This window comes from Petromyzon marinus, chromosome 28 (assembly GCF_048934315.1).
Source record: "Petromyzon marinus isolate PM22_M1 ecotype Great Lakes invasive population chromosome 28, UKy_Petmar_22M1.pri1.0, whole genome shotgun sequence".
Classification (NCBI taxonomy): Eukaryota; Metazoa; Chordata; class Hyperoartia; order Petromyzontiformes; family Petromyzontidae; genus Petromyzon; species Petromyzon marinus.
The window spans coordinates 9201850-9226328 of record NC_133694.1 but is presented as its reverse complement, the minus strand read 5'-3'; the positions used below and the strand labels follow the sequence as shown (position 1 = coordinate 9226328).

The 24479-nt window shown below is 45.5% G+C and overlaps 1 protein-coding gene across 12 annotated transcripts in view; it reads right to left on the bottom strand.

Annotated features, from left to right (window-relative positions):
• Window positions 1–24479, bottom strand: part of LOC116946800 (calmodulin-binding transcription activator 1-like) — a 640058-nt gene that overhangs the window by 241500 nt on the left and 374079 nt on the right. For all 12 annotated transcript variants that reach the window (XM_032961954.2, XM_032961960.2, XM_032961958.2 and 9 more), the window contains one exon: window positions 10933–11004. In XM_032961954.2, the coding sequence (XP_032817845.2) occupies window positions 10933–11004 (72 nt within the window). The remainder of the gene's footprint in view (window positions 1–10932; window positions 11005–24479) is intronic.

Here is a 24479-nt window from a genome sequence, read left to right as displayed (position 1 = left end):
AACAATGACAACAACAGTTCAACAAGATGATTTATATAATACCCCCCAAACCTTAATGTTAGTAAAATATATTACACGTATAAAATAAAAGCATCGGATTAATCCCTGTGCTTACCAGTAAAAGTGCTATTCTTTAATTGCAAACAGTGATACAGGAGTGGTGGGAACAGAGTGGAATTTAGTATGCAATTACAACCGAATGGCAATTGTAGGTTAAAACCAAAAACGTATTCATGAAAATGGAAGCATTCATTGGTTGCGACATGCGTATAAAAATGTCACCGAAATCTTAGTGCTCCAAGTTGAAAAAGGGCTCTCTGATCACGGTAGCATGCGCCATACAGGAAGATCTGGTGTTGAAACCTAGTCAGGTCAAAACCACTACATTTGTATATATACACACACACGCTGAAACCTGGTAAAAAAGGGGATGCTGGCATGATGTAATCGTTATCACACTGGGATTCGCCGGTTCGATCTCCCGAAACGATGGCGCGAGTTTCTTTACAATCTGCCCGGCCGCGTTCCCTGCGGCGCCGCGGTTAGTCGTGGTTTCTACACAACGATCGCTGCTGCCACGACAATGACAGCTCTTGAGACGGTGGCTTGAAAACACACAGGCCCGAGAGCGATCGTCTGCCACAACGTGGGTGCTTGCGCGAAACGTGGGCGCTTGCGCGAAACGCGTGCGGCGCGCATATGGACAGGACGTTGTTGTTGTTGTGTCGCCGTTGCATCGAAACTTCCACGATGAAGCCCGCGCTACCGGACGGTGCGGGAATTGCTGTTGAAAGTGGTGATACCGGAGGAGACCAGTGGGTGGCGACACCGACATTCGATTCAGTAGAAGCCCCTCCTCTCAACGACGGCAATTGGTTCCACGAAACCGCTCGTTAAGTGATTTGGTCGTTAAGCCCGCATAGGGTGTACACGTTTTACGAATTAATTCGTTCCAATAGGCATCGAATTTTACCACTCTTCACCCCAAAAAACTTACGATATGATATATAAACAATGGATATTAATACATAAATATACTAACAACATTATGAACACAAAGTATTAAAAGAACCACGGTTAATCAATGCATTAATTAATATTTACTATACCTACAACAGCCCGTTGTTAACAGGGGAATGTTCAGTAAGCAAACACATTGGGCTCTATGGAGGCACTGTACACTACACTATATACTACACTACCATACACTACACTACTATACACTACTATACACTACACACTACTTACTATACACTACACTACCATACACTACGCTACTATACACAACACATTTATACACTACACATTGGGCTCTATGGAGGCCCATTGTAAAGCGATCCATCGTTAACAGGGGTGGTCGTTAAGAGGGGTTCTACTTAATCTGCTCTTCCCAGGTTTGTCGGCCCGGCATGGAGGAGTAGGCAAAATACGCTCGGACGGGGTTTTTCGAACGTTACCTCGAGCGGAAGCCCTTCTGATAGCAGTGGCGTGAGCAAGCAATCGCAGAGCCGCGTCTTTACCTTGTTGTGACTTAAGGCACGCACATTAAGGCATGCTTCATTGGCTAAGCTTCTTCTATGGGGAATGAACCGTTGTTGGCTCCACGCACATTGGCTCAATGGTGAGCACGATCGGGCAGTTTGCCTGCCTCAACAAATCCTGCCGGAACACACATTGGCAATGGCTGGGCTGCACCCTCACCACCATTACATTTAACTCCGAGACTTTAAAAATAGCAAGCCCATTCACTTTCAGTACTGCTGCTGCTGCCATGCAAACACATGAATAATCTCGCCATTATCCACACAGCACAGTCCGGTTAGAAGCAAGGGCTTCATTATCTTCTGGTAGAAACTACAGCACCCACCAGCATGGATGAATGGCAATACAGGCAGAAGCCACCGCTCAGCAACTCTGGCACAAGTGAAGACAACCTGCCAATTGTGGTAATACCTGACCAAGGTGACTTTGTATCGTGCACGATTAACGCCCGGGTATAATCAGCGTAATTAAAGATAAAGCCTTTGCATCCTTAAAATGTCACGCCTACAGGCAGGACCTTTTAAGTAGCCGTTACGATATATATAAATATATATATAATTAACACCACCCCTGCAGAGATATTAAAGTATTATTCTATTATTATGGCTTAAAATGTGAAGTTGTAAGGCAACTGCATAGAATGCTAATTACACGAAATAACAATAATAAAGCAGACAATCCTCGGCAACATTTTGTCATGGATATTTGAAATATTCCATGAAAAACTATATGGTAAAAGCATTTGCTTCTAACAATTTGGGCACACGTTTAAAAGTCTGAAAAATTATGAATATAAATGTGATTGGATCCTTCACACTTGGTTTTCAATTGCATTAATATAACTCGGGTGGGATATTATTACACGAATGAGGCATTTCATTATTTTTATACTCTTGGGTCTTTTGTTAAAGTCACGTAGATAGGTTCAAAGAAAAAAATAACAGAAAACTACGACGTTTTGATTGCAACGCAAGCGGTCGTCTTCAGGAAGACGACCGCTTGCGTTGATCGCAACGTCGCAGTTTTCTGTTGTTATTTTTTTTAATTATTTTCTTTGAACCTATCTACGTGACTTTACCGAAAGACTCACGAATGTAAATTCCTGCAGTCACGAAAGCTTTAAGTCAATAGGCATTTTAAACACTATAATAATACGTTCTTTCTGTGCTAAATACACATATACAGTTTTATTTATTTTCGGAAAATACTTTTTGTTCCCGTGCTGAAAGCGCGTGGCCAGGTTAAGGAAATATCCATCTCTCCGCGTAAAAAAAATCCCCCGGTATTTCTTAAACAACCCATCAGGCACACGGCCTTCTGGGAGTGCATAATTTCAGCAGCATTGACTCAAGATAAGCAACGTCAAAATGAGGCTATTTAAAGCCTGTGTTGTACCTCACGGTAAATGTATGCTGTATTCATTTTTTTGAGGCATTCATTCATTTTCTCCAAAATGCATCTTTTAAATGCGTTAAACTGAATCTGCTTGACATTTTGAGGAACTGCACACTCATGCATTTAAGAGTTATTTTCCATTTCCACAGGCAGATCCTTCAGGCTACACTGAACACAACTGAGCGAAACCTACCAATGAGCCTTGTTATAACGGAACATGCACAGTGACGTCTCCCGAACCATAATTGGCTTCATGGGAATACAAGAGAATTTGCAACTCTGCAAAATCAACTAAATTGTCGTACAACACCAGAGGTTCGAAATCCAAAACTGTCCGGCGGATTGCAATGGGAATTTCTCAGGTCGTCAAACTGTGAGCTTTTGCTGTCGCACGCATGACAATTCAAACGGACCGCAACAAAGCAAAAGCAATGGGTATCGCAAACCAAACAATACTGCAAAGGTGCACTTGACTCAAGAGTGTGCATGCTCACAAAACAGTGAGGGCCAATCGCATGCACTCTATGAAGCCCTACGTGTAATAACGACCAAGCAAGAGGCACCGGTATGAAGCAGATAATAAATATGCACTTACATCCTTTTGTCAATCCACTGCTGGATGAAGGCTACATAGGCCAATCGATTAGTACGATTAGCTACGTACGGTGCGAAAGAAGTCCAACCTACATACATACATACAAGGCTTTCCCACACCATGTTGGCCATGGGGGTTGTTTGACCATACTTCACCGCACTAGTTCGTGTCAGTTGGTGAAGGTGGGGGTGGCGGTGGGGGTGGGAATGTGGACATGACTGGTTCCGATATCACTTAGCACTGATGCTAACCGTGGTTGGGATTCTGGGATTCATAGTTCAACGCTCAAACAACCCCAACACAACAAACACTGTACTCATTAATTACACGTGACTTGTAACATCATGCTGTAATGCATGAAGAACAATTCATACTACAAATGCTTCAGCATAAAACCTCTCCCTGCAGAGATTTCACAGACTGGCATGCATGGCCTTGGAAAAAGAAATGACACATAGGTGTGAAAAATTGCCAACTTGATTTACAACAAGCGGACTAAAAATAGTGGGGGACAACTCTGGTAGTCGGTGTTGTTGTTTGGGCCCATTTGGTCACGGGGTTATCGTGTTAAGGCATAGCGCAATTGGCCGCTGCCGAGTGCTCCGTTGCTGCTCACACAGGACAGGGGCAGCACTTGAAGCTACACCGGGGAGTCACGCCACGTCTACACGAGCTCATCTCAGCGACGAGAGTTCAGGAGGTCCTCGTTTGTATCACTGCCTCTAGTCTGAGCGCACCTGCCACAGCGGGCCTGCAGGATACACAGAGGGGGAAATGAATCTGGATAAGGAGGACCCGGAGCTCAACAAACTCTCTACTCAATGGCCTGAAAAGCAGACCAGCTTAGACTCACTTTTAATTGGATACCCACGGGCTATTTTCAACGCAGGCAGGAGTAATGCGAATAAACACCCCAACACGTGGGAATGCGAGAAACCCTTTAGCTGGACTGTTGCATAATTCATTAGATTTTGTGTATTTCAACCGTGTAAAGGCACATTGAGATTAACATCTTTTGTATGGGCAATGCAATGAATATTGCAATAATTATCATAAGGCTCTTCACTTGTCTCAATTGAGGAAATTATGCAGACCCTTTTCTTTAACAAGCCTCATGGTAACCTTGCATTTAAAACATACGTTGATTGCCAAATATATTATTATTATTTAGCATCATGGTATACACTACGTGCATTCCCCCAGTATTCAATTTGACTTTAGCTAGTTTGTAAAACATTACACGCACAAATCCCACGTGAAATTAATATTCAATGTTCCATCACAGTAGCACATTAGGCAATGTTTTACATTCAACGGGAGATGTCATCTCCCTTGCCTGGTTTACAGGAGGTCGTGGGTTCGATCGCGACCCTGACGATTGTATACTTGGAGTTTGCAAGTTCTCCCCGTGGTCACGTGGATTTTTCTCCGGGTCCTCTGGTTTGTCCCTCCACATGAATCGACATGCGATTCGAGTATTTGCCTGCAATACATTTCCCTGTGATAAGCCACTTCGTTGAGCTATCATTTGTAGGTTAGGTCGCTTCTGAAAAAGAGTTAAATAGCTTAGTGGGCCATACCTGGTAAAATAAAAAAATGTTTACAGTTCATAAACAGACATTTCAAATTAAATAATTTGCTGCAAAGTACTGCACTACACGAAAACGCACACCGCTCGCCACATTCAGCTTTTCCAAATTACACGCACATGCACACAGCGTACGTGTAATCAGAGCGGCAACCATTAATATACTTCCCTCCATCCTCAAGCATATGATTCGAGTGATTAATGGTTTAATACGCCCACTACTCATTCGGTGATGGATTAAGAGAAAAAAAACCCATCATCTGAAACTAATGATAAACAAAACACAACTCATTTGTAAAAACAAATTTCAAGATCTGTCCAACGCAGAAGCTCTTACGCCCCCCCCCCCCACTCGAGTGCGCTGCCACACAGGAGACACTTTGTGCGGAACGTAAATAAAAACTGGCGGCGTGAGATGCGCGTGGCGCGAGGAGCGAACGTGGCCTAGGCGACGCATGAATTCCAACACTGAACCACGCGCGTTCCACTGTGATGAACAATGAGTGCACACTCTTGCCAGCAAGACGTTTCAGTTTACAAACACGTGTGGGGTGGTGGGGGGGGGTTGATCACTCGGAAGGACAATAATAATCATAATACTGGTAAAAACGTAAACATTACAGAAGCAGTATGTGTGAACTAATAATAATAGTGTTGAGACTTTATGCAGCATAATTATCCCAAGAAGAGAGGACATTATTGGTTATGTTAATTGTAATGAATATTGTAGTAATTTTAGTTTGAGTAACTGTATTATTATAATAAAACAAAAACCTCTCATTGCAGCCTGAACCAATGTTACTTCCTTTTGAGACAATTTTTAAGCAAATTGCTTGCTCTCTAAGTATGAAAATGAGACGTAATTGCCCAATGTATTTTCGAGTTTACGCTTCTCAATGGCCACTTTCCATTTGCACTGCGGGTAAAAGAAAAAAAAACATCTCATTCCTGCATCCTTTTTAATTATCACATTGTCCCATTACGAGCATTCACATGGACTCTCAAAGCCTCTGGCATTTGCAATTTAGAGGCTCACCCAGTACAACCGGTGGATAACTCACCCGTACAACTGGCCCCGAGGATCAACATTACCCATAGCTCTACGGTAAACCCTGTAAGGCCAGATGCTGGCCACCACTGGCCAGGCAGTGCACATTATTTGGACATGGTCCAGGTATCCTATTAAGGGAGTCAAAAGGCAACCATCACCAATAATCGTGGTGGCGACCACCATATCCTTAATCTAAACAAATGATCTGGTGATGCAGCTGCATTGGCGGTGGTGCACAAGCACAATCAACAAAATACTCAAGGCATCCGTGAATACCACTACCTTAAAGAGAACAATGAAATAACAAGCGATGATTTGGGCAACGGGCCTTCTTCATTGTACGTGCTATGCAGAAGAACAATTGCCTGTAAAGCCACCTACTATATATTTGTTAAAATTTTAAGGCCATAGTGGCATTGAAAAATTAGCTTGAGTTTCGTGTTAATCTCCCTAAAGTCTGCTGTGTTTTCAAATGCTCGCGTGCTCCGAGCACACGAAGACGGCATACTCGAGAACTCTATGACGCGGCACAGTGCATCGAGCTACGCCAGACGCTCCAACCGCGTGAATATCAACTCGACTAGATTGTTTGAATTTTTTCAACGAGGCGACTGAGTGAGCGGTGCCACCACGATAGTATTGGATAGACATATGGCCCACACCGAACCGATTCTAAATCTGTGCCACCCATCTCAGATGCAGTGGCATGCGACTTCGGATAGCCTGACCAGACCGCGGTCCACATTATGAGCTATGGTGAACCTCAGTTAAAGTCAGCGGAGCCACCGAAAACGTCTATCCGCCTCTCTCCAAGGTTGTCCCTGTAGTTATCAGACCTGGAATGACGCTTAGGAGCTGCTGATACGAAGCCATATACAATAAGCAGACGTATGCGCGTAAACAAAGTGTGGATGCAGTGCTCTCCAAAAGCTACCAAATTGAGTGCTGTAAAATGTTGACAACCTGTGGCACACAATGTGCCACAGGTTGTCAACAATTTGGAGACGTGAAGAAGTGTTGGCCAGGGACGTTCACGGGTTACAGCGGGCACTCAGAAATGTTTCCTTTTATGAACCCTGTGTATTTTTACTTGGGCACATCTGTTCCCCATAGGTAAGAGCATGTCAAACGCAATTATCTACAATTATCTGCGAAGATTTCTTGCAGACTCACAATACAAAAGAACGTGTAACGTTTCATCGCGATTCTGACAGTTATGTCAACAGCACGTGTGTATTTTGCATGCACGGATGCGGCCAGCAGTGTTGAGAGTGTTGCGTGCACAGCGCTATATATCCTCAAGTCACCCGAGTTGCATTCCCGGTCAAGGTTAACACTGGTGGCAAGCGATTTGTGAACAAGCTCCGGGTCACCACCGTCACCAACCCACACTGAGCAGTGTGGTGGAGTGTGGTGAAGTACGGTCAAACAACCTCCCGGACCAACGCGGCATGGAGGAAGCCTTCATCCAGCAGTGGATGGCCGAATGGCTGCAAATTATGAACAATTATTGAGCATTAACAGCAGCCGGTGCAATATGCTTAAATCTGTTACGACTGGCCTTCAACTGTCATCCTTGGCTTCTCCTCGGATGACTCGGCCTAAACTGTGACGTGGAAACATCGGAGCTCGTGAGATAATGTCAGCCCTGGCATGGTGCTTGGCGCACTACCGCCTCATGCAGCTCGCCAAGCTTAATCAAGAGTGTTTCGGCAGCACTTACCCTAACAGTCGCCACTGGAGGAGTTATCTTTACAGTGCGTGTTATCCTATGTCTTTAGAACTGCTTTTTGTGTTCAGTTTGTCGTCCTTCCCACGCACCTCCGATTAGCACGGTCGGCCACGTACGGTGCGAAAGAAGTTCAACACATCCGTATATACATCCGTAGGCAACACTAGCACGGCTGCCAGCGCAAGGGTCGGTGTACGGGGATACTCGAGCACCTACCTGGCATGGTACGCACTAGCTGCTGCTGGTGTCAATGTGAAACCATAACAGAGGTTCGTTTATCACCGAGTTTGAATAAACTCGACGGCAATGGGGAGGGGGGGGGGAAGGAATAACGAACAGAACTTGTGGCTGGCTGCCCCATGACGAATTCGTGTTTGAATGACCCAGATTTGAATTAACCATATTTCAAAACAGAATTTCCGTAGAGGGTGGCACGAGTCCTGGCAGTGTCTCCTTCACGCGCAGGCTCCCCCCAGAATATGTATTCATGGCGTGCACTGAAAATGCATGTTTGCTGGTTGATCAATCACAATTTTAAAAGTGCTCATGCAGAATGAAAACATGCATCAGTGCAGCCAAGCAACCCAGTTAATCCATTGATGTCCACTCCATTTATTAACCTCCTTCACCTCCATTAGCAGAATGTGTTGAAGCAGGTTATACAAAGTGCATGTCATACTCACACGGTGCATGCGACCGCTTTAGTTATGCGAATGATTTATAGATTCGCGAACGGTTCGGTTATGAATCTTTCAGGCACACCTGGGCCAGCCAAAAGAGAAGACTGCCCTCCTCTATCAGGCCATGTGCTCCGTGCCCCGTGGGTTTAGATGTATCGCTTGGGATGTATCTTGTTGTGGTGTTTTTGTTGTTGTTATTTTGGATCGAGTTGTAACCTGGTCGATATTCGTCCTTTTGTGTATGCTTGTATCCTCGCTGCACGCATTTCCTATTACTCTTTCTCTCATTAGATGTAAACTTCTCTTCACGCTGCTTGCGTCGCACCGCTCGACTTCATGAATTCCCCTGCCCATCGTCTCTCTCTCCCCACGTTGTTGGAACCTTGGCGGGATTCAAGAAAGACGAATTACCGCGCGTATGTTACGCCTTCGACGGTGCCGTTTGTTGCTGGCTACTTGGTGGCAAGGTTGGGGCCTTATGAGCCCTGTGCTCAGACACTGTGATCAACAAGAACAGCAAAACATCCCCTTTATGGACAATATTGAGCTGCGACGTCAAAGCGAAAGATTAATTTGCTTGTCGGCATTAATCAGTCTCCATTTGTATGCAGTATGTACATGGGGAAGATACAACTCCATATATACATATATGTTATGCAACGAAAACGTTTGACAACAAGTTTTGGCAGAGGAAAATAGGGGAACACATTTGTTCATCTTCTTTGATGTCACGTGAATTCCCATGACATTGAATGCACAGAGAAATACATGATTTAGAATAAAATAAAAATGCTTTTTGGAAAATCAAAAGCACTAAGTATTACAAGCGGTAGAGAAGTATTTTAAGGGCCACCCTCACAGAGGCCTTTGGCTTGCCATCGAACAAAGATGGTCACTGCATCACGCACTTTCAGATGCGCTTCTGCTGTCGCCTGGAACGCTCTCCCCCTTCCGATATTAGGAAGCCACTGGAGCTATGCACTTTTAAATCGAGACTGAAATCTCATTTCTTGAGAACTGCTTTTTGTGTTTTAGTTTGCTGTCCTTCCCTCGCACCTACAATTAGCACGGTTTGCTATGTATGGGCTCGCATAATGCACATGCATAATGTACTTTGACTCAGTAATCCCCCCCCCCCAACATTGTGCAAGAGCGCAGCTGCGTGGTCACCACATCTAACGCCTCTATATAAGGAACGACACAGTAAGACTTCTCCACAAATCTGGCTGTCGCCTGATGAAGCTAGTTGTAATTACTGGCGAAACGTCGTACTCAGATTGTAAATGTTGTGGCTTGGCTCTCCAGCACACCGGTGTGCTGTACTAGTGACGAATTGGCACGTTCTGTTTACGTGACGACCCTTACTAGTTGGCTGTGTTGGGTGGTGGCGGGTTTTAACGACACATTTATGTATTTACGCGATCTAACCCAAAAAAACCCCTCTATTATGGATATTGGTCGCGAAAGCCTACGTGTTAAACTGGTGTGAAAGAAGTTCAACAGACATACAACAGCTCTATTCCTTTAAGATACGCAAACCATTTTCTAACCCTTTTCATGCCACTAATGCAGCTGAAATACAGGATGTTGAAATATGCATGCCCATAGCTTATCATCCGCACCAAACACATTTCAAGCATGCGTGCGCATGTCCGTGAGTGTGTGCGCGAGAGTTTCTGGCGTCGGGGTTACCGCACAGCGCCGCTATTAATTACTGGCCACACACACACATACGCAACATTAGTGGCCATGAATGTTGAAAGTTGTCTTGGGCGTCTCCCAAAAGAACAATTATCTCATGCAGTGTAGACAACAACGGCAGCGCCGGGGAGACAAAGGCAAGCGGGAACGGTGTCGTCGAGAAACAAGATTGCGAGTCGTGCGAGCCGCCTTCATCGGTGTTCGCTAACTGCACTCACCCCGAGCGGTCTGCCGAGTCTAAACTCCGGACCTTCGTGAGTTTGCATCTCTCCCTCTGTGTTTCCGGGTTGTACCGCGTGTTTGTTCGGCTCGACGTTCGACGTTTCGCTCCGCGTGGCGGGAGCTCCTTCCTTGAAAGCGAAGCCTTTCATCTCCTTCAAGGAACTATCCAGTTCCCAGCACGTGGAGCGAAGCGTCGGAAAGTGGTGCCGGACAACACGCGCTTTACGACGCAGGGCGCTACGCAGCGAGGAAAGCGGAAAACCTCACGTGGTTGCGCCCACACCCTGACCTGCCATACGTTGGTGGCAGACGCTTGTCCTTGCTCGCGTTTGTGCGACCGGCTACGGCCTATGTCCTGGATCGTCGTTGCAGATTGTAGGTTCCAGGGTTAAAAAAAATCGAGGCTTCGTTGAAATCCGCACTGACCTGTAATAACCAGTAGCACCTCCTGTGGAACGTCGGAATGATTGAAGAATGCACGTAGCAGCCGTAGAGACACTGCGAAGGAGAGAAGGAATCCACAGGGGAAGGTTGGGGCGACAACAAAAAAAGAGACAAATGAGCCCATTGAGTCAGAACGATGAAGGAAAAACATCACTTGCATACACATAAATAAACTTCACTTACAAGTGGTAAATTGCGCTTCTTTAATAAATTATCTCGACAACAAGATTGAATTTCCTCTGCAGATGCATTTACAGCGATGCCTTTTGTACGTTGTATTTTTTTTGTGACTTGGGAATTTGTTTTGATTAGGGTCTGGATAAAAGAATCCGAGAATTGCGAGGCAACACAGGTGCTTGATGACTCAGCGGTCTCTTGTCTGCATTATCGGAGCTTTAAACCCCTCTAGAGCAGTGGTTCTCAGTGGAATGGGGTGCCCGGTACCACTGATGGTCCGTGACAGTCCTCCAGGTGGTCCGCGGGGGCTGTGATGCAAGCGCAGGTTGATCCAGAAATAATGGCAATTTGTTTTGGACATTAGATTAACATTTTACTTACGATATTTAATTGTAAAAGTTAGGTAAATGACCCTATTCAAACGACCCTAACCACAAGATCCACCCTCAAAATAAACTTATGGCTGCATTAAAAAAACTGTTTTTATGTTCCGGTAATATGAATTATTTTGTATGAATAGTATTTATAGAGATAAGTGAATGCGTTTGTCACCAGGGGTGGGGCGGGCGGGGGGGGAGCTGTGTGGGGTCCGTGGAAATGTTTGCATCGGCTGGGCGGTCCGCGAGCCAAAAAAAGTCTGAGAAACACCGCCGCAGAGGGCTCGGTTTGACATTAAACGTTGAATTGCAACTGACCGTGGGCATGCGGTTATATAAAGGCAACGGTAGAACAGGTGTTCCGTACACCGAATGAGCGCAACGCAGCTGGCCAAAGGTCTCGATTCTCCCGCGTGGGCACCTGCAGTCATATTTATCACATCGACTGGGGCAGTTGGAAAGATTGGGCTACTCACACTTTTCCCCCCACTAACAAAAAAAAAGCTTTACAATGGCACATCAAAGGCAGCGACGGACGAGTTAAACTTTTCCTCGAGGTTCCATCCACTTTTGTTCTAATCTTAAATTATATCTGAAATTATAACCGTAATCTTTTAGAAACCACGTTTGCGCATGTCAAATGGGGGGCGGGGGAGGGGGAGCACGTAATGGGAAGGGGACCCTTGAGGTCGGGTAGAGGTTACGAGCATCAACTGATTCAAACTGTCGTACATAACTTAACGTGACAAGACATTTAAAATTGCGAGCGGTACAAACACAGCATCTCATTTTTTACAAGATGCTTTTTTTTTAGATGATTCAGCACTGTTTGACACATTTGCTGACATGTGCGACACTACGATAACCATCAACATCATCATCATCATCGTCGCATTAGTGCCCATTCAACACCTCATACCAATGGAGAGTTGTAATAAGCTGCATATTATTATTGTTGGAGGTCACTGCAAGAGAAAGTGGAATATTAATTTTGGAAGTCCACCCCCCCCGCCCGCCACCTCCATATCTATTGTGTAGCTCTTCACGGCTAACTTTTTTTTCACGTAGTCTTTCAAGCCGAGACTTATGTAACCTTGGGGATTGCCCGGTGCGGTTTTATTGAGACACTACACACGAGCCCTTGGGAAGTCACCCCCATCTGAATTATTACACTAAGTGGTATCCTCCCTGATCCATTATACGGTCCCATCATATGATGCATGGCCGTGCCATTCGACTTTAAACAATCCCACAAAACGAACACCCCTCTTTTTGAAAGACGCCCGGACAATCTCTTGAAAGACGTCGCCGAATCTCGCGCCGCAGCAGAGAGGCACGAATAAGCGAGACGGAAAGCACCTCGCATCCTCGGTGAACCACGTGTACAGCAATACCCCCCCCCACCCCCCATTTAGTCTCCCCCCGTTTTACATCGTTTCGCAAACACGTCGTCACTTTATTGACACCGCGTCCCGATTTTCATCGCCTCAACCCCCACACACGAGCTCACGTCGCTGACAGCGTCGTTGTCCGTCCTCTCTCGTATCCGTCACCTCTCAGCCTTCGCCTCCACCCAACCCAGTCCTGTGAATCGCTTCGATTGACGTCGTTTCGATATTCGTCGGCGCACCTTTCAAGAACGCATCCCAACGTATACCGGGGTATTAGTGTTCTGCAAGGGCGTGTACACATCGCAGCCAACCCCCCCCCACCCCCCCCCCCCCCCCCACGTAATACAGAGCTGTATATCAATGATGCTCCGCAGTGAACAACACATCGAGGCTCAAAATAAATCCGGTCACGGGCGCGGAGAACATTTGATGTATTGCGACGTATCGAAGGTCTCTGGGTTCACCTCGGATCGAACTGGGTTCGTGTAAATCGATTCAAATTTACTTGGCGATACGGCGTTGGCAGTGGTGCACAAGCACAACTAACAAACAACCCAACACATTCATCAATAACACTGCGATGAAAGGAAGTGTGGGGGGAGGACATAATAGGTGGTGTTTCGGGCAGTGATCCTTCTGCACAGCAGAAAGATTTGATTAGGGTCAATCCTCATTCTCTCGGCACATATTAATCGAAATGTGCCCCTAAAGATCAGCTTCTGATGATACGTGCAAACAATCGGCCAGTGGCACCGTGAGGTTAACACATTGGTCCTTAACCAGGGGTGCACACACCCCTTGAGGGTGCGAGATGCCCTTTCTGTGGGTGCGAGACATGGCCAGATTATTTTAGAAGGTAAACCATCGAAACACAAATTAAGCACGGGCACGTGAGTACAACTGCTTTGTGTCATCAAACCCTCCGTGTATTTATTATTATTATTAAGAAAAAAACCATTTAACGACTGAGAACCAAAGGGGTGCAAGGCCGCAGTAAAGGTTAAGGACCACCATGTGAACAGAACGAGTACGGTGGAACGCAACGAGGTAACATGTGAGGCAGAGAAGTTGACAAGGAGAGGACCGCCGTCTGCGTCGGCTCTCGCAATCGCGCTCTGCGGGTCGCGCCGCCACGTCGATCGGCACGCTGTCCAACGTTTCGTTCCATGCCCTGCCGGTGAGGATTATTGGTCCCCCCCCCCCCCCCCCCACGAGCGGCGAAGAGTCGGACCACAATGCCGAGCGACACGCGGAAGAATCCGCATTCGAGTAGAAACTAAAACTATAAACTAAGCAATTTTTATTTTAGCAGGTAAGGCCCACGAAGCCGTGTAGCTCTTTTTCAGAAGCGACCTGGCCACAAATGATAGCTCAACCAAGTGGCTTATCAAGTGGAAATGTATAGCAGCCAAATTCTCTAAACGCGTGGTGATGTTGATTCTAAATCTGGAGGGGAAAACTGAAGGACCCGAAGAAAAATCCACGCGACCACGGGCAGAGAGACACGCAAACTCCTAATATACAGCAGGCGTCAGGGTCGGAATCGACCCACGACCTCCTGTACACCAGGCGAGGGAGTTAACATCTCCTAGCCATAGTGATGAGAGAGAGAGAGAGACATGCAAACTCCTAATATACAGCAGGAGTCAGGGTCGGAATCGACCCACGACCTCCTGTATACCAAGCGAGGGAGTTAACATCTCGCCGCCACCGTGGCTCCCATATATCTGGGGTGGGGGTAAGCGGGGACTGCATCACGCATCATTTGCAGTTTGAGGGCTACGATTGCTGCTGTGCAGAGAGAGCTTTCGACGATGATGATGATGTGAAGAGCTGAATTATATCGATTAGCCAACGTGTCAGAGAGAAGAGATGTACACACGACGGCTATTGTGCTCACAAGCTTATTCGTACAAAACAAGCCTTTCAGCGCGCTAACAGTTGAAGCTTCCCCTTGCCGAGGCTGTCACTAAGACATATTCAAAGATGCACCCACGCTGCACCACTTTGTAATGTTTGGCGCAACTTTGCCAAAGGCTACGTTGAAAAAAATATAGATATATCAGGTTAAAGACTTTCACGTAACAGCCTTGAGCACAAACAATGGGCTGGTAATCTGCAGCTGAATACCAATTTACAAAAGCTCGGGTGCAACTGCGCCGATCAACTGAGCAATGACGTTAACAACTGGCGCGTCGCTGTGCGTGGTAACGGTTATAGAGGCGCAGCCCTGAAGTCTCCTGCTCAAGACCACTGCGGCACAAGGGCCTCTTCCACAAAGCCCCCTTCAAGATGGTATTTTTCGGGGCCTACCCTTCCACACTGGCCAGACGTCTTAGGAGACGTGGGAGTAACCCGTACTTAATCCCAGCACAAACACGTGACACCGCTGCGCTGACAAGGTGCGGGGTGGGACGGGCGGGCGGCGGATTCGTTGTCATTCAAAGCGAGTGACTCCACACGCCTCTTTGCGCACTTTTCACGGGAGTATCCCGCATTTGATAATAACAAACAATGACAAAAACTACAATGCTAAATTTCGATTTAAAGCTTTCGTGACTGCAGGGATTCATATTCTTGGTTCTTTCGGTAAAGTCACGTAGAAGGGAAACAATAAAATAATAAAAATAAAACAATAAAATTCTCACGACATTTCGATTGCAGCACAAGCAATCATCATCAGGTGTGAAAACCACGGCAAGAAAATTTGAAAAAAGTGGCTTTCACACCTGATGATGATTGCTTGTGTTGCAATCGGAACGTCGTGAGAATTGTATTGTTTTATTTGTATAACTTTATTATTTCCCTTCTACGTGACTTTACCGAAAGAACCAAGAATAACTACAATACTAATTAAAACAAAGTCTATTGCGTATAAAAAAAACAAGAGCAAAGCTAGTCTCTTGTATGATCTTTATCAATAGCTCACAATGTGGTTTTCCTGTTAATGTTACTATCGCATTTGAGGGTGTACTTGGCTCCATGCTGGGTGGCGGCTGGAGCCGGCCTTCTGCATTCCAACGCTGCGTTGCCGTTTCCCTGCAGTTATTTTTTTGCAACTGATCTGTGAAAGCACGCATTTCTGGAAGTGAGCAAAAAAAACCCTGAAAATTGTGCTCAGTCCGTCTTGGGCCATTTGTTCACAACGCTGGGGAAACAACCCCTCTCTATCGCCAGGGGTTTATGTTTGGAAGGGTTAAGTGCTGTCAGAAGCTGTTTAGCAAAAATGGAAAGTGAACCTGTCACTCCCGTGCAGCAGTTTAAGTGTATCAGGGTCATGTTTCTTTTCACTGGCAACGAAAACTTTCTTAGAGCGAAAATATTACCGTGGCAGCATTTGAAATTACGAGAATAAATATTGCAGTATATCGCATCACATGTCTGCCCTGACTAATTAATCTGTCCGTCCCCATTGCAGGGCGTGTGTATGTATGTGCATGGTGTGTGACTGTTCGATATACGCGGACTGCAAGTGCAGCAGTTAGTGCGTTTGTGCTGCACTTTCATGGCGTCATTCTCTATAGACGTTCACATATCTGACCTTCACACGTATCCGCCTATGCCTCTGTTCCCCACGCGAACCGGATACGTGACACTGCACCTGCATTTCATTATATCAATGGCCATGAAAATTTTGGAAATTGAATTGTTTTTGTTGCTGTATCTGTGCCTGCATTGCTCCTGGGTTACGCTCACCTCCGGTACCCTCCAGGTTTAAGTCAACGGAAAATTTTCATCTTCAACCGTCTCCAAGTTAACGTAGCAAAAGTCCCCTGCACTGCAGGATTGAAGCCTGCGCATAACACCAGTGATGGGGAGCGATGGGAGAAGTGGTTAGTGAGAATTTTGCGTGACAAACCCGGCGACCTGGGTTTCATTCCTGGCAACGGCAAACATCAGTGGAGGGCGATTATATTATCTGACCCCTGTCCCTGTCTTCCCTGAAACCAAACTAGCACTGACCGGCTTGGTAATATATGGGCAAACAATCAACCACTATTGACATGGGATTAGGGAGGGAGGGGGGTGTCGTCGTTTAGCAATAGATTTGACTACAAGAATCCCACAAATACAAATTAATCCATTTCTACGCCACACTTCCTCTTGTCGACACAATGACCGATGCACATATTAATGTGAACTGCATGAGCCGCTTCTCGTGTACGCACGTACGCGCGCGCGCACGTGTGCATCAATTCATCTATTCTATCCATAAAATCAATCACTCACAGGAATGAATTGCTCATCATTCATCCATCACGAAAAAAAATCCATTCATTCATCGACAAATCAATCTCTCCCCCCTATTCTTGTGCCGAACGGGGTTGTTATTTTCTATTCTCCACCGCGTTGAAAAATTGCCACGGATATTCTGCTGTGACCGGTGCTTGGCGTTACATCACAACGTATCCAGGCAGTTTTTTTCTTTTGGCCGAGTTGTTTCACAGCGCGTTTGACTTTCTCGTATTGCTGATGCCACGGTGGAATATCACGCCAGTTGGCAAATTAACTCGCCGAATGTTAAATGTAATGCTGTTGCTGAGACAGTGGTTTTCAATGAACTTTAAAATAATATTCGTAATTAAAAGCCACCTCAAACTAAGTTTTTCCTCCTCCCGATGCAAATTCGCAATTAAAAAAAGACACAGTCTATATATTTGTTCAATATAAACACAATGGCAAGATACAAGGTCACAGATATGAACACAATTAAGGATAGTGCATGTTAAAAAGGGAATTAATTTCGCCTACGAGGTGCCCTATTACAGTACTTGCATATGAACATTCATTATTTAACTGTCTACATAGCCCTTTTCCAGAAGCGACCTGGCCACAAATGGTCACTCAACGAAGCGGTGTGGAAATTTAATACAGCCAAATACCAACGATGTTTCAAAATGTGATGGGAAAAACGGAGGGGAACCCGGAGAAAAATCCAAGCGACCATTAGGGAGGGAGACGTGCGCACTCCAAACATACAGACGTCAGGGTCGGGATCGAACCCGCAACTTCCTGCACACCAGGCGAGGGAGTCAACATCTCGCCACCGCGTTCAGACTACTGCGACACCTGGACCGATAATAACTGTGCGGTGATAGAGTATATCAAGGGCAAATCGCAAGGGATGCTGGCCGACAGACGAGACTGGCGATGGAACAGCAGCTGAAGGAGAAAACGCGTCCAAGAGGGCGCCCACCGCGGAAACGGAGCGATGAGACCGGTTCCGGTGCCGCGGTGAGATGGATGACGATAGCGGCACCGGACCATGAGGGATGGCAACGGCACGGGGGGGGGGGGGGAGGCCTTCATCGCGTAATGGAATCACCGGCGTCAGCCGACGAAGCACTTCCCACAGCGAACTCTGTAGCAGTTAAGCCTGAGCCGCCGCTACACGTGAACTCGACAACACGCGGACGCTCGCGGGACACGGATCCCATCGTGCTCGGCTTCGCGTGTCACGTGATCACCACGGTCGCACCTCCGATTAGCACAGTCCGCACCTCCGATTAGCATGGTTTGCTATGTACGGTGCGAAAGAAGCTCAATGCACATACACATGTACATTGCGCGCACAACATCTTTCAGCCTTATCTAGGGTACACCCCTTTGCCGTTTTGCGAGCCGCACATCTTTGCGTGTTTGTCGAATCTACCGTAAACCAGCCCCGCGCGCAATGCCCTGCTGTGGCGGAGGGATTCTTCCCAAGAGCTGCATTCGAATGGCAAGAGCGCGACGCTGAGAAATAGCAGCGCACGCACGCGCGGCGGGTACGGGCGCATTCACGCTCTTCTATTTAACTACGCGGGCGACCTAAAGTAAGCGCTGCAAGATTTTTACACGGAGATTATTAATGTGCGAGATTATTAATGTGCGAGTCGCGAAATGCACGTTTTTTGGTAGCCGCGACATCTGTGCCAGCACTCCAATTCCAAGGCACGATCGGCTGAGCACCGTTTTGAGCGCGATGAAAGCTTTGATATTAAGACTTAGCCACTTGGGGGATAATGTATTTGCCCTTGAAATGTTCTACATTACTAATTTGGCATATATCTGCTGAACACTAAACCCTGTCTATTAAGTATATCAGAGCACTGGCATTAATAAAATAATTACTGCTGTGATCGTAACTTTAACAGTCTAAGTGGCTTACAGTGATGGCATTGCCATAAATTTAATGAACTGCAACATTTAATGTTTTAATACCAAGCTATGAAAATGTATTTGAACAGAGACAAACACGCATTGATTTTCAGCATTTAAAATATCGAATGGAAATTCACAGTGCTCAATAGATACAGAAGCGGGTAACTGACGACTTAAGTTTTCTTAAAATGATGAAAACCCTACATATATACGATGCAGGAGAACTACATATTGTCGGTGATTTAGGATGATGAAAGTTGATTCGTATATATATTCTTAGCTCTTTCGGTAAAATCACGTTGAAGGGAAATAAAAAAAATAATAAAAAATATATAAAACAATAAAAATTCTCACGACGTTTCGACCATAACACAAACGGTCGTCATCAGGTGTGTCGGTTTGCATTAATTTATTTATTTTTAAACGGTGTATTTATTTATAAAAAACGTCAGCGCCACGCGCAGCGATTTGGCAGTTTATTTAGAAGGACTAGTCCATCTATGTTCTGAAAAGAGGAGGGGGAGACGAAAAATTAATGTATGCTGTCTGAAAGCCACCTTAAGCGTGAACAATCAATTAAGACCTGAAATGGTTTATAAAATCCTTCCAATGATTGCTAAGCCAGAATCCATCTTCTCAGTTGAAATTGTCTCTGTGCTTGTATATGTGGATAGCCTCATGAACGAATCTCTCATGATAGCCAGATGGCTTAATATTTTATTGTTTCCCTTCAACGTGACTTTACCGAAAGAGCTCAGAATATGAATTACTGCAGTCACGAAAGCTTTAAATCAAAATTTGATTCGTATACTTGAGTTTTTTATATTTCTTACTTTTAAAGAACTGCATTCTGAAGAAACTTCCAGTACGTGGAGAGAAACCTCAGGGACATCATGCAGTACAACCCCACAAACACATTTCACGATGAACTTGGAAACCCGAGTTCAATTCCCACTCACGGTCAAGAATAATGGTGAATATTAGAACCTGCCATGACACCAGTGCCAATTGTCTGAACCGTTCCTGGGCCTCACCTAGGTCGACTCAGCCTTACATGAGTACCTGGTGCATTGTGTGTAAACATCACCCATGTTGGCCACCCATCCCCTCATTTGCCGTGCTGGCCTTCATAGGCGCTCGCTAACACCATTTGCCCAACGATCTGTTAAAGGCTATATGGGGGACCTTTGTCTCTCACTGCAACGTGTGCAAGTAGCGTGCCTAGCAGACCCAAGCGTGTCGAACCGTGTGTGTGCGTCCATGTGCGTCCGCTTGTCCATGTGTCTATGGTATTTGCGATTGCACATCCATTATCAACGTCGGAAACCCTTTTGTTGTTGCTGCTGCTGCTGCATCTTCATTTGAAATGTATTAAAGCGTTGCACAGCTATGCTGCTGTTACGTAATCCACCACACCAGCATAAACTTTAAAAACCTTGCTTAACATTTATGTTTCGAGATCTTATCATTATTATTAGCAACATAAGATAAATGTCTGTGCCAAGGAAGAACGTGATTCCATGCAGACACCTTCCCTAAATGTCCATTCATAACATGCATAAAATGTGTCATAATATCATTACATAATTATATATTTTTTGAGTGGCTTAAATTCATTTTAAAATATTGGCAAAGTGTATCTAAATTATTGGTTTTTCTTATTTAATTAACGTGTGACCTTCATGAACATTTAATTTTATGCATAAGTTTGAGCTCAGTAAAGCTTGCCAGGAATGGTAGCTCATTAAGAAAAATTGAAATAACACAACTAAATAATTGTAACTTGCATTTAAATAATTTTCTCACATCTTTACAAATTAGTTGTGAATTTGTTATCCCAGTGCATTACTTATAAACACGAGTTATTATGCAGTGTATACGCTCACTATTATGTGCCATGCAATATAAATACACGGTGACCCATTTACAGATATCCCATTCAAATAATTGGGAAAATTTACGTGTAGGGGACACAACATTACTTTTTTTATCTCTCAAAAGTCTCCCAACCAATCTAAATAGACATTCGATCTTTTTTTGGAACACTCTTCTCTCTCTAAGATAGCGGAGCCATCGCGTTCATTGGCGGTCACCGATACACTCCAGGAGAGGTAAAGTGCTAATGCGGAGCATGTTGGAGAACGCCATGTCAAGAACAAACGTTTATGCCGATGTGCGGTGTGCCACTCGTACTATTCTTACTTGTAGGTTATCTGCAAACATGTTACCGACAAAACGCCCCATCAATACATTTATAAGAGTGTACTGATAAGCAAGAAGATCCCAATTTAAAGAGCACCCAATTAAGGTAGGCATTAGAAATATGGGATAGGTATTAGACACAAGGGATGGGCACTAGACACATTGGGTGGGCACTAGACACATGGGATGGGCCCTAGACGCAATGGGTGTGCATTAAACAAATTGGATATTTTTTTTATATTGAACTTCATTCGCGCTGTACACAGCCAACCGTGCGAATCGGAGGTGCGGGGGAAGGACTGCGAACTAAAAAAATCAGATTTTCTTCGTGGATCCATTGCATATGGATCAAGCAAGCTCCTTCATATCACAGGCAGCCACGAGACGAACGCTGTGTTGTGCATTCCGTCTCGGCACTGCTTACAATCCAAGTACAACTGTGTCAGGTAACACTTTACCGTCGTGGTAGGCGGGGGGGGGCTGCCTCTGACGACCATGAGCTCTGTCTCGTGTGTGGTGGGATGCGCTGGATGGGCTTAAGGGCCACGTACTACAGCAGCGGTTCTTAGAGCGGTGGTCCCTGGGGGCCACCGGTGGGTCCGAAAACGCTCCTACAGGTGGGAGGGCTTTCGCGACCAATGTCATCCACAAGACAGGTTTTTTTGGGGGGGTTTAGATTGCGTAAATATATAAGTGTGTCTTTAAACCCGCCACCACTCGACACAGCCAACTAGTAAGGTTGGTCACCTAAACAGAACGTGGCCAATTCGTCGCTAGTACAGCACACCGATGTGTTGGAGAGCAAAGCCACAACATTTACAACCTGATTACGACGTTTCGCCAGTAACTACAACTAGCTTCATCAGGCGACAGACAGATTTGAGGAGAATTCCTCCCGTTTCATTCCTTGGAGGAGTAGATGTGATGACAACACTTGTACGCTCTTCTTGCACGAAGTATGGGGGGGGGGGATTAATGAATGCATATAAATGACTATTGTGCAAGAGTGCAGAAGCATGGTCACCACATCTACGCCTCTATATAATGAACGAAACAGTAAGACTTCTCCACAAATCTGGCTGTCGCCTGATGAAGCTAGTTGTAATTACTGGCGAAACGTCGTACTAAGACTGTAAATGTTGTGGCTTGGCGCTCCAACACACCGGTGTGCTGTACTAGTGACGAATTGGCACGTTCTGTTTACGTGACAACCCTTACTAGTTGGCTGTGTCGGGTGGTGGCGGGTGTTAACGACACATTCATATATTTACGTGATCTAACCCCAAAAACCTCTTATGGATGACTATGGGTATCCATTGCTCCTCCAGGTGGTCGGTGGTGGCTGTGATATAGACGCAGGTTGATCCGGACAATAACGACCTTTAGTTTCAGACGTTAATAAATATATTACTTTTGATATTTCAAGAAAAAAATGAAGTTGGGTAAACTACCCTGATTAAACGACCCGTAAACCTAAGCTCTAAATGCCTCCCCTAAAAAAAAAAACCTAATAGCTCCATTAAAAAATATATATTTTATGCTCCAATAATATTAATGATTTTGTACGAGTGGTATTTGGAGAGATGAGCGATTGCGTTTTGTCACCAAGAGTTGGGGGGCTGGGCGGTCCGCGGAAATGTTCACATCGGCCGAGTGGTCCACGGGGCTAAAGATTTCGAGAAACACCGCTCTGGCATGACCAATTTGTACGGTGCATTCCTTCGTTCGTCCCTGTTAACTGTAACGAAGTGCGACCCGTATTCGGTGTTGTAGTTTTTTGTTGTTGTTGCCATTTAAGCTTCATAATTCAAAGGAAAGTTTGTTTTTGGTTCTTGTCCTCAAAGGTCTTTCTCGCTTTGTTTGACGGACAAAATTGTTTTTGTTGCTTTGCGAGAGTGCGATGGCAGTGGGTGCATGATTCGTCAATAACACGACCTTAAAAGGGGGGGAACAAAAAAATATAAACGAATATAAACGGATGTATGGTAGATATGCTTATCTGACGCAACTATGATGCAATATTTATTCATCAGGCGGTCAGTATTCCAAACAGAGCAATTAAATAGATCAAATGACCCAGAATTTGTGTGATTAATGAAATAAATAACCACAGCCATTCAAATATATTTTACCCACAACACACTCACTCCCCGAGGCAAACCAAAATAAATGCTCTCATTTTTTTCCATGGATTTTTTTGAAAACATCATTTGACCTACAAGCCAGTCTGGTCGCAAAAATAATCAATTGTCAAGACACAGCGAGAAGGCCCCTCTCTCTTTTCCGCCCATACTCCTTGTCAACGGAATGCAGAGAGCGCAATCTACCGGGTACTGCCAATACCTGGGGCAGATTTATAATTCAGCATCTCAGCCATCACGACCGCATGATGACATCAAACACCCACAAACCCTGGAAGCAGATGTTTCCTTGGTAGAAACGAAAGCGGTTGAGGCCAAAAAAAATAAACGAATTTCATAAAATAATAACAAAACAAACCTGTTTGGACCCAAGGGTATTTTGGTAATCTAGCTTTTGTTTTTCAGTCCTAACGATTACCCCAACCGCCCCAAGGGACACGGCCCGTTGTGTACCGGTTAGCGCAACCGGACTTGCAATCCAGAGCGCACGTTCTCCCGGTGTGGTAATTGAGGCACAATGGTGCCCCGAACCGCTGTCCTCCCGGCAGAATGAATGCATGCATGCACCGCAGCAAGTCGATCGGCAAGTCGCACATGGCGGGGTAAAGTGTGGGTACTGCCACCTCCTCCCAAGACGCGTAGCCAACGTGGAAGCGCGGGATACAGAACCCTCGAGAAGAGTTCTCCAGAGTTCGCTCCAGCGGAGTCCCATCCACCGGCAGCGGAGTGAGCGAGCAATCGCAGGGGCTGCACCTTAACTACTGTCACCAATTATGCAGGCTTCACGGTGGGTGTTCATTTTTGGATGAGAGTATGTTCAATTTATGCGGACGCGTGTGTCTTCAGAGAGTGACAGCTGTGACCGCAGCAAATACAAACACACCGACATGGCCAGTGCTCAATGGTACTGGAAAGGTGCAGCTATGGGGGTGGGACACTGAACACAAATGCACGTGCATGCCATCGCAATGCTTGCTTTTTGCCACAACCCCGTTTATTATTATCGCACGCTCCGTCCGAGAGTGGTGTACAGCAACAAAATTACACGTGTTTCCACGCTCAAATGAACGTGTGATAGTACGAACATTTGTATTCGC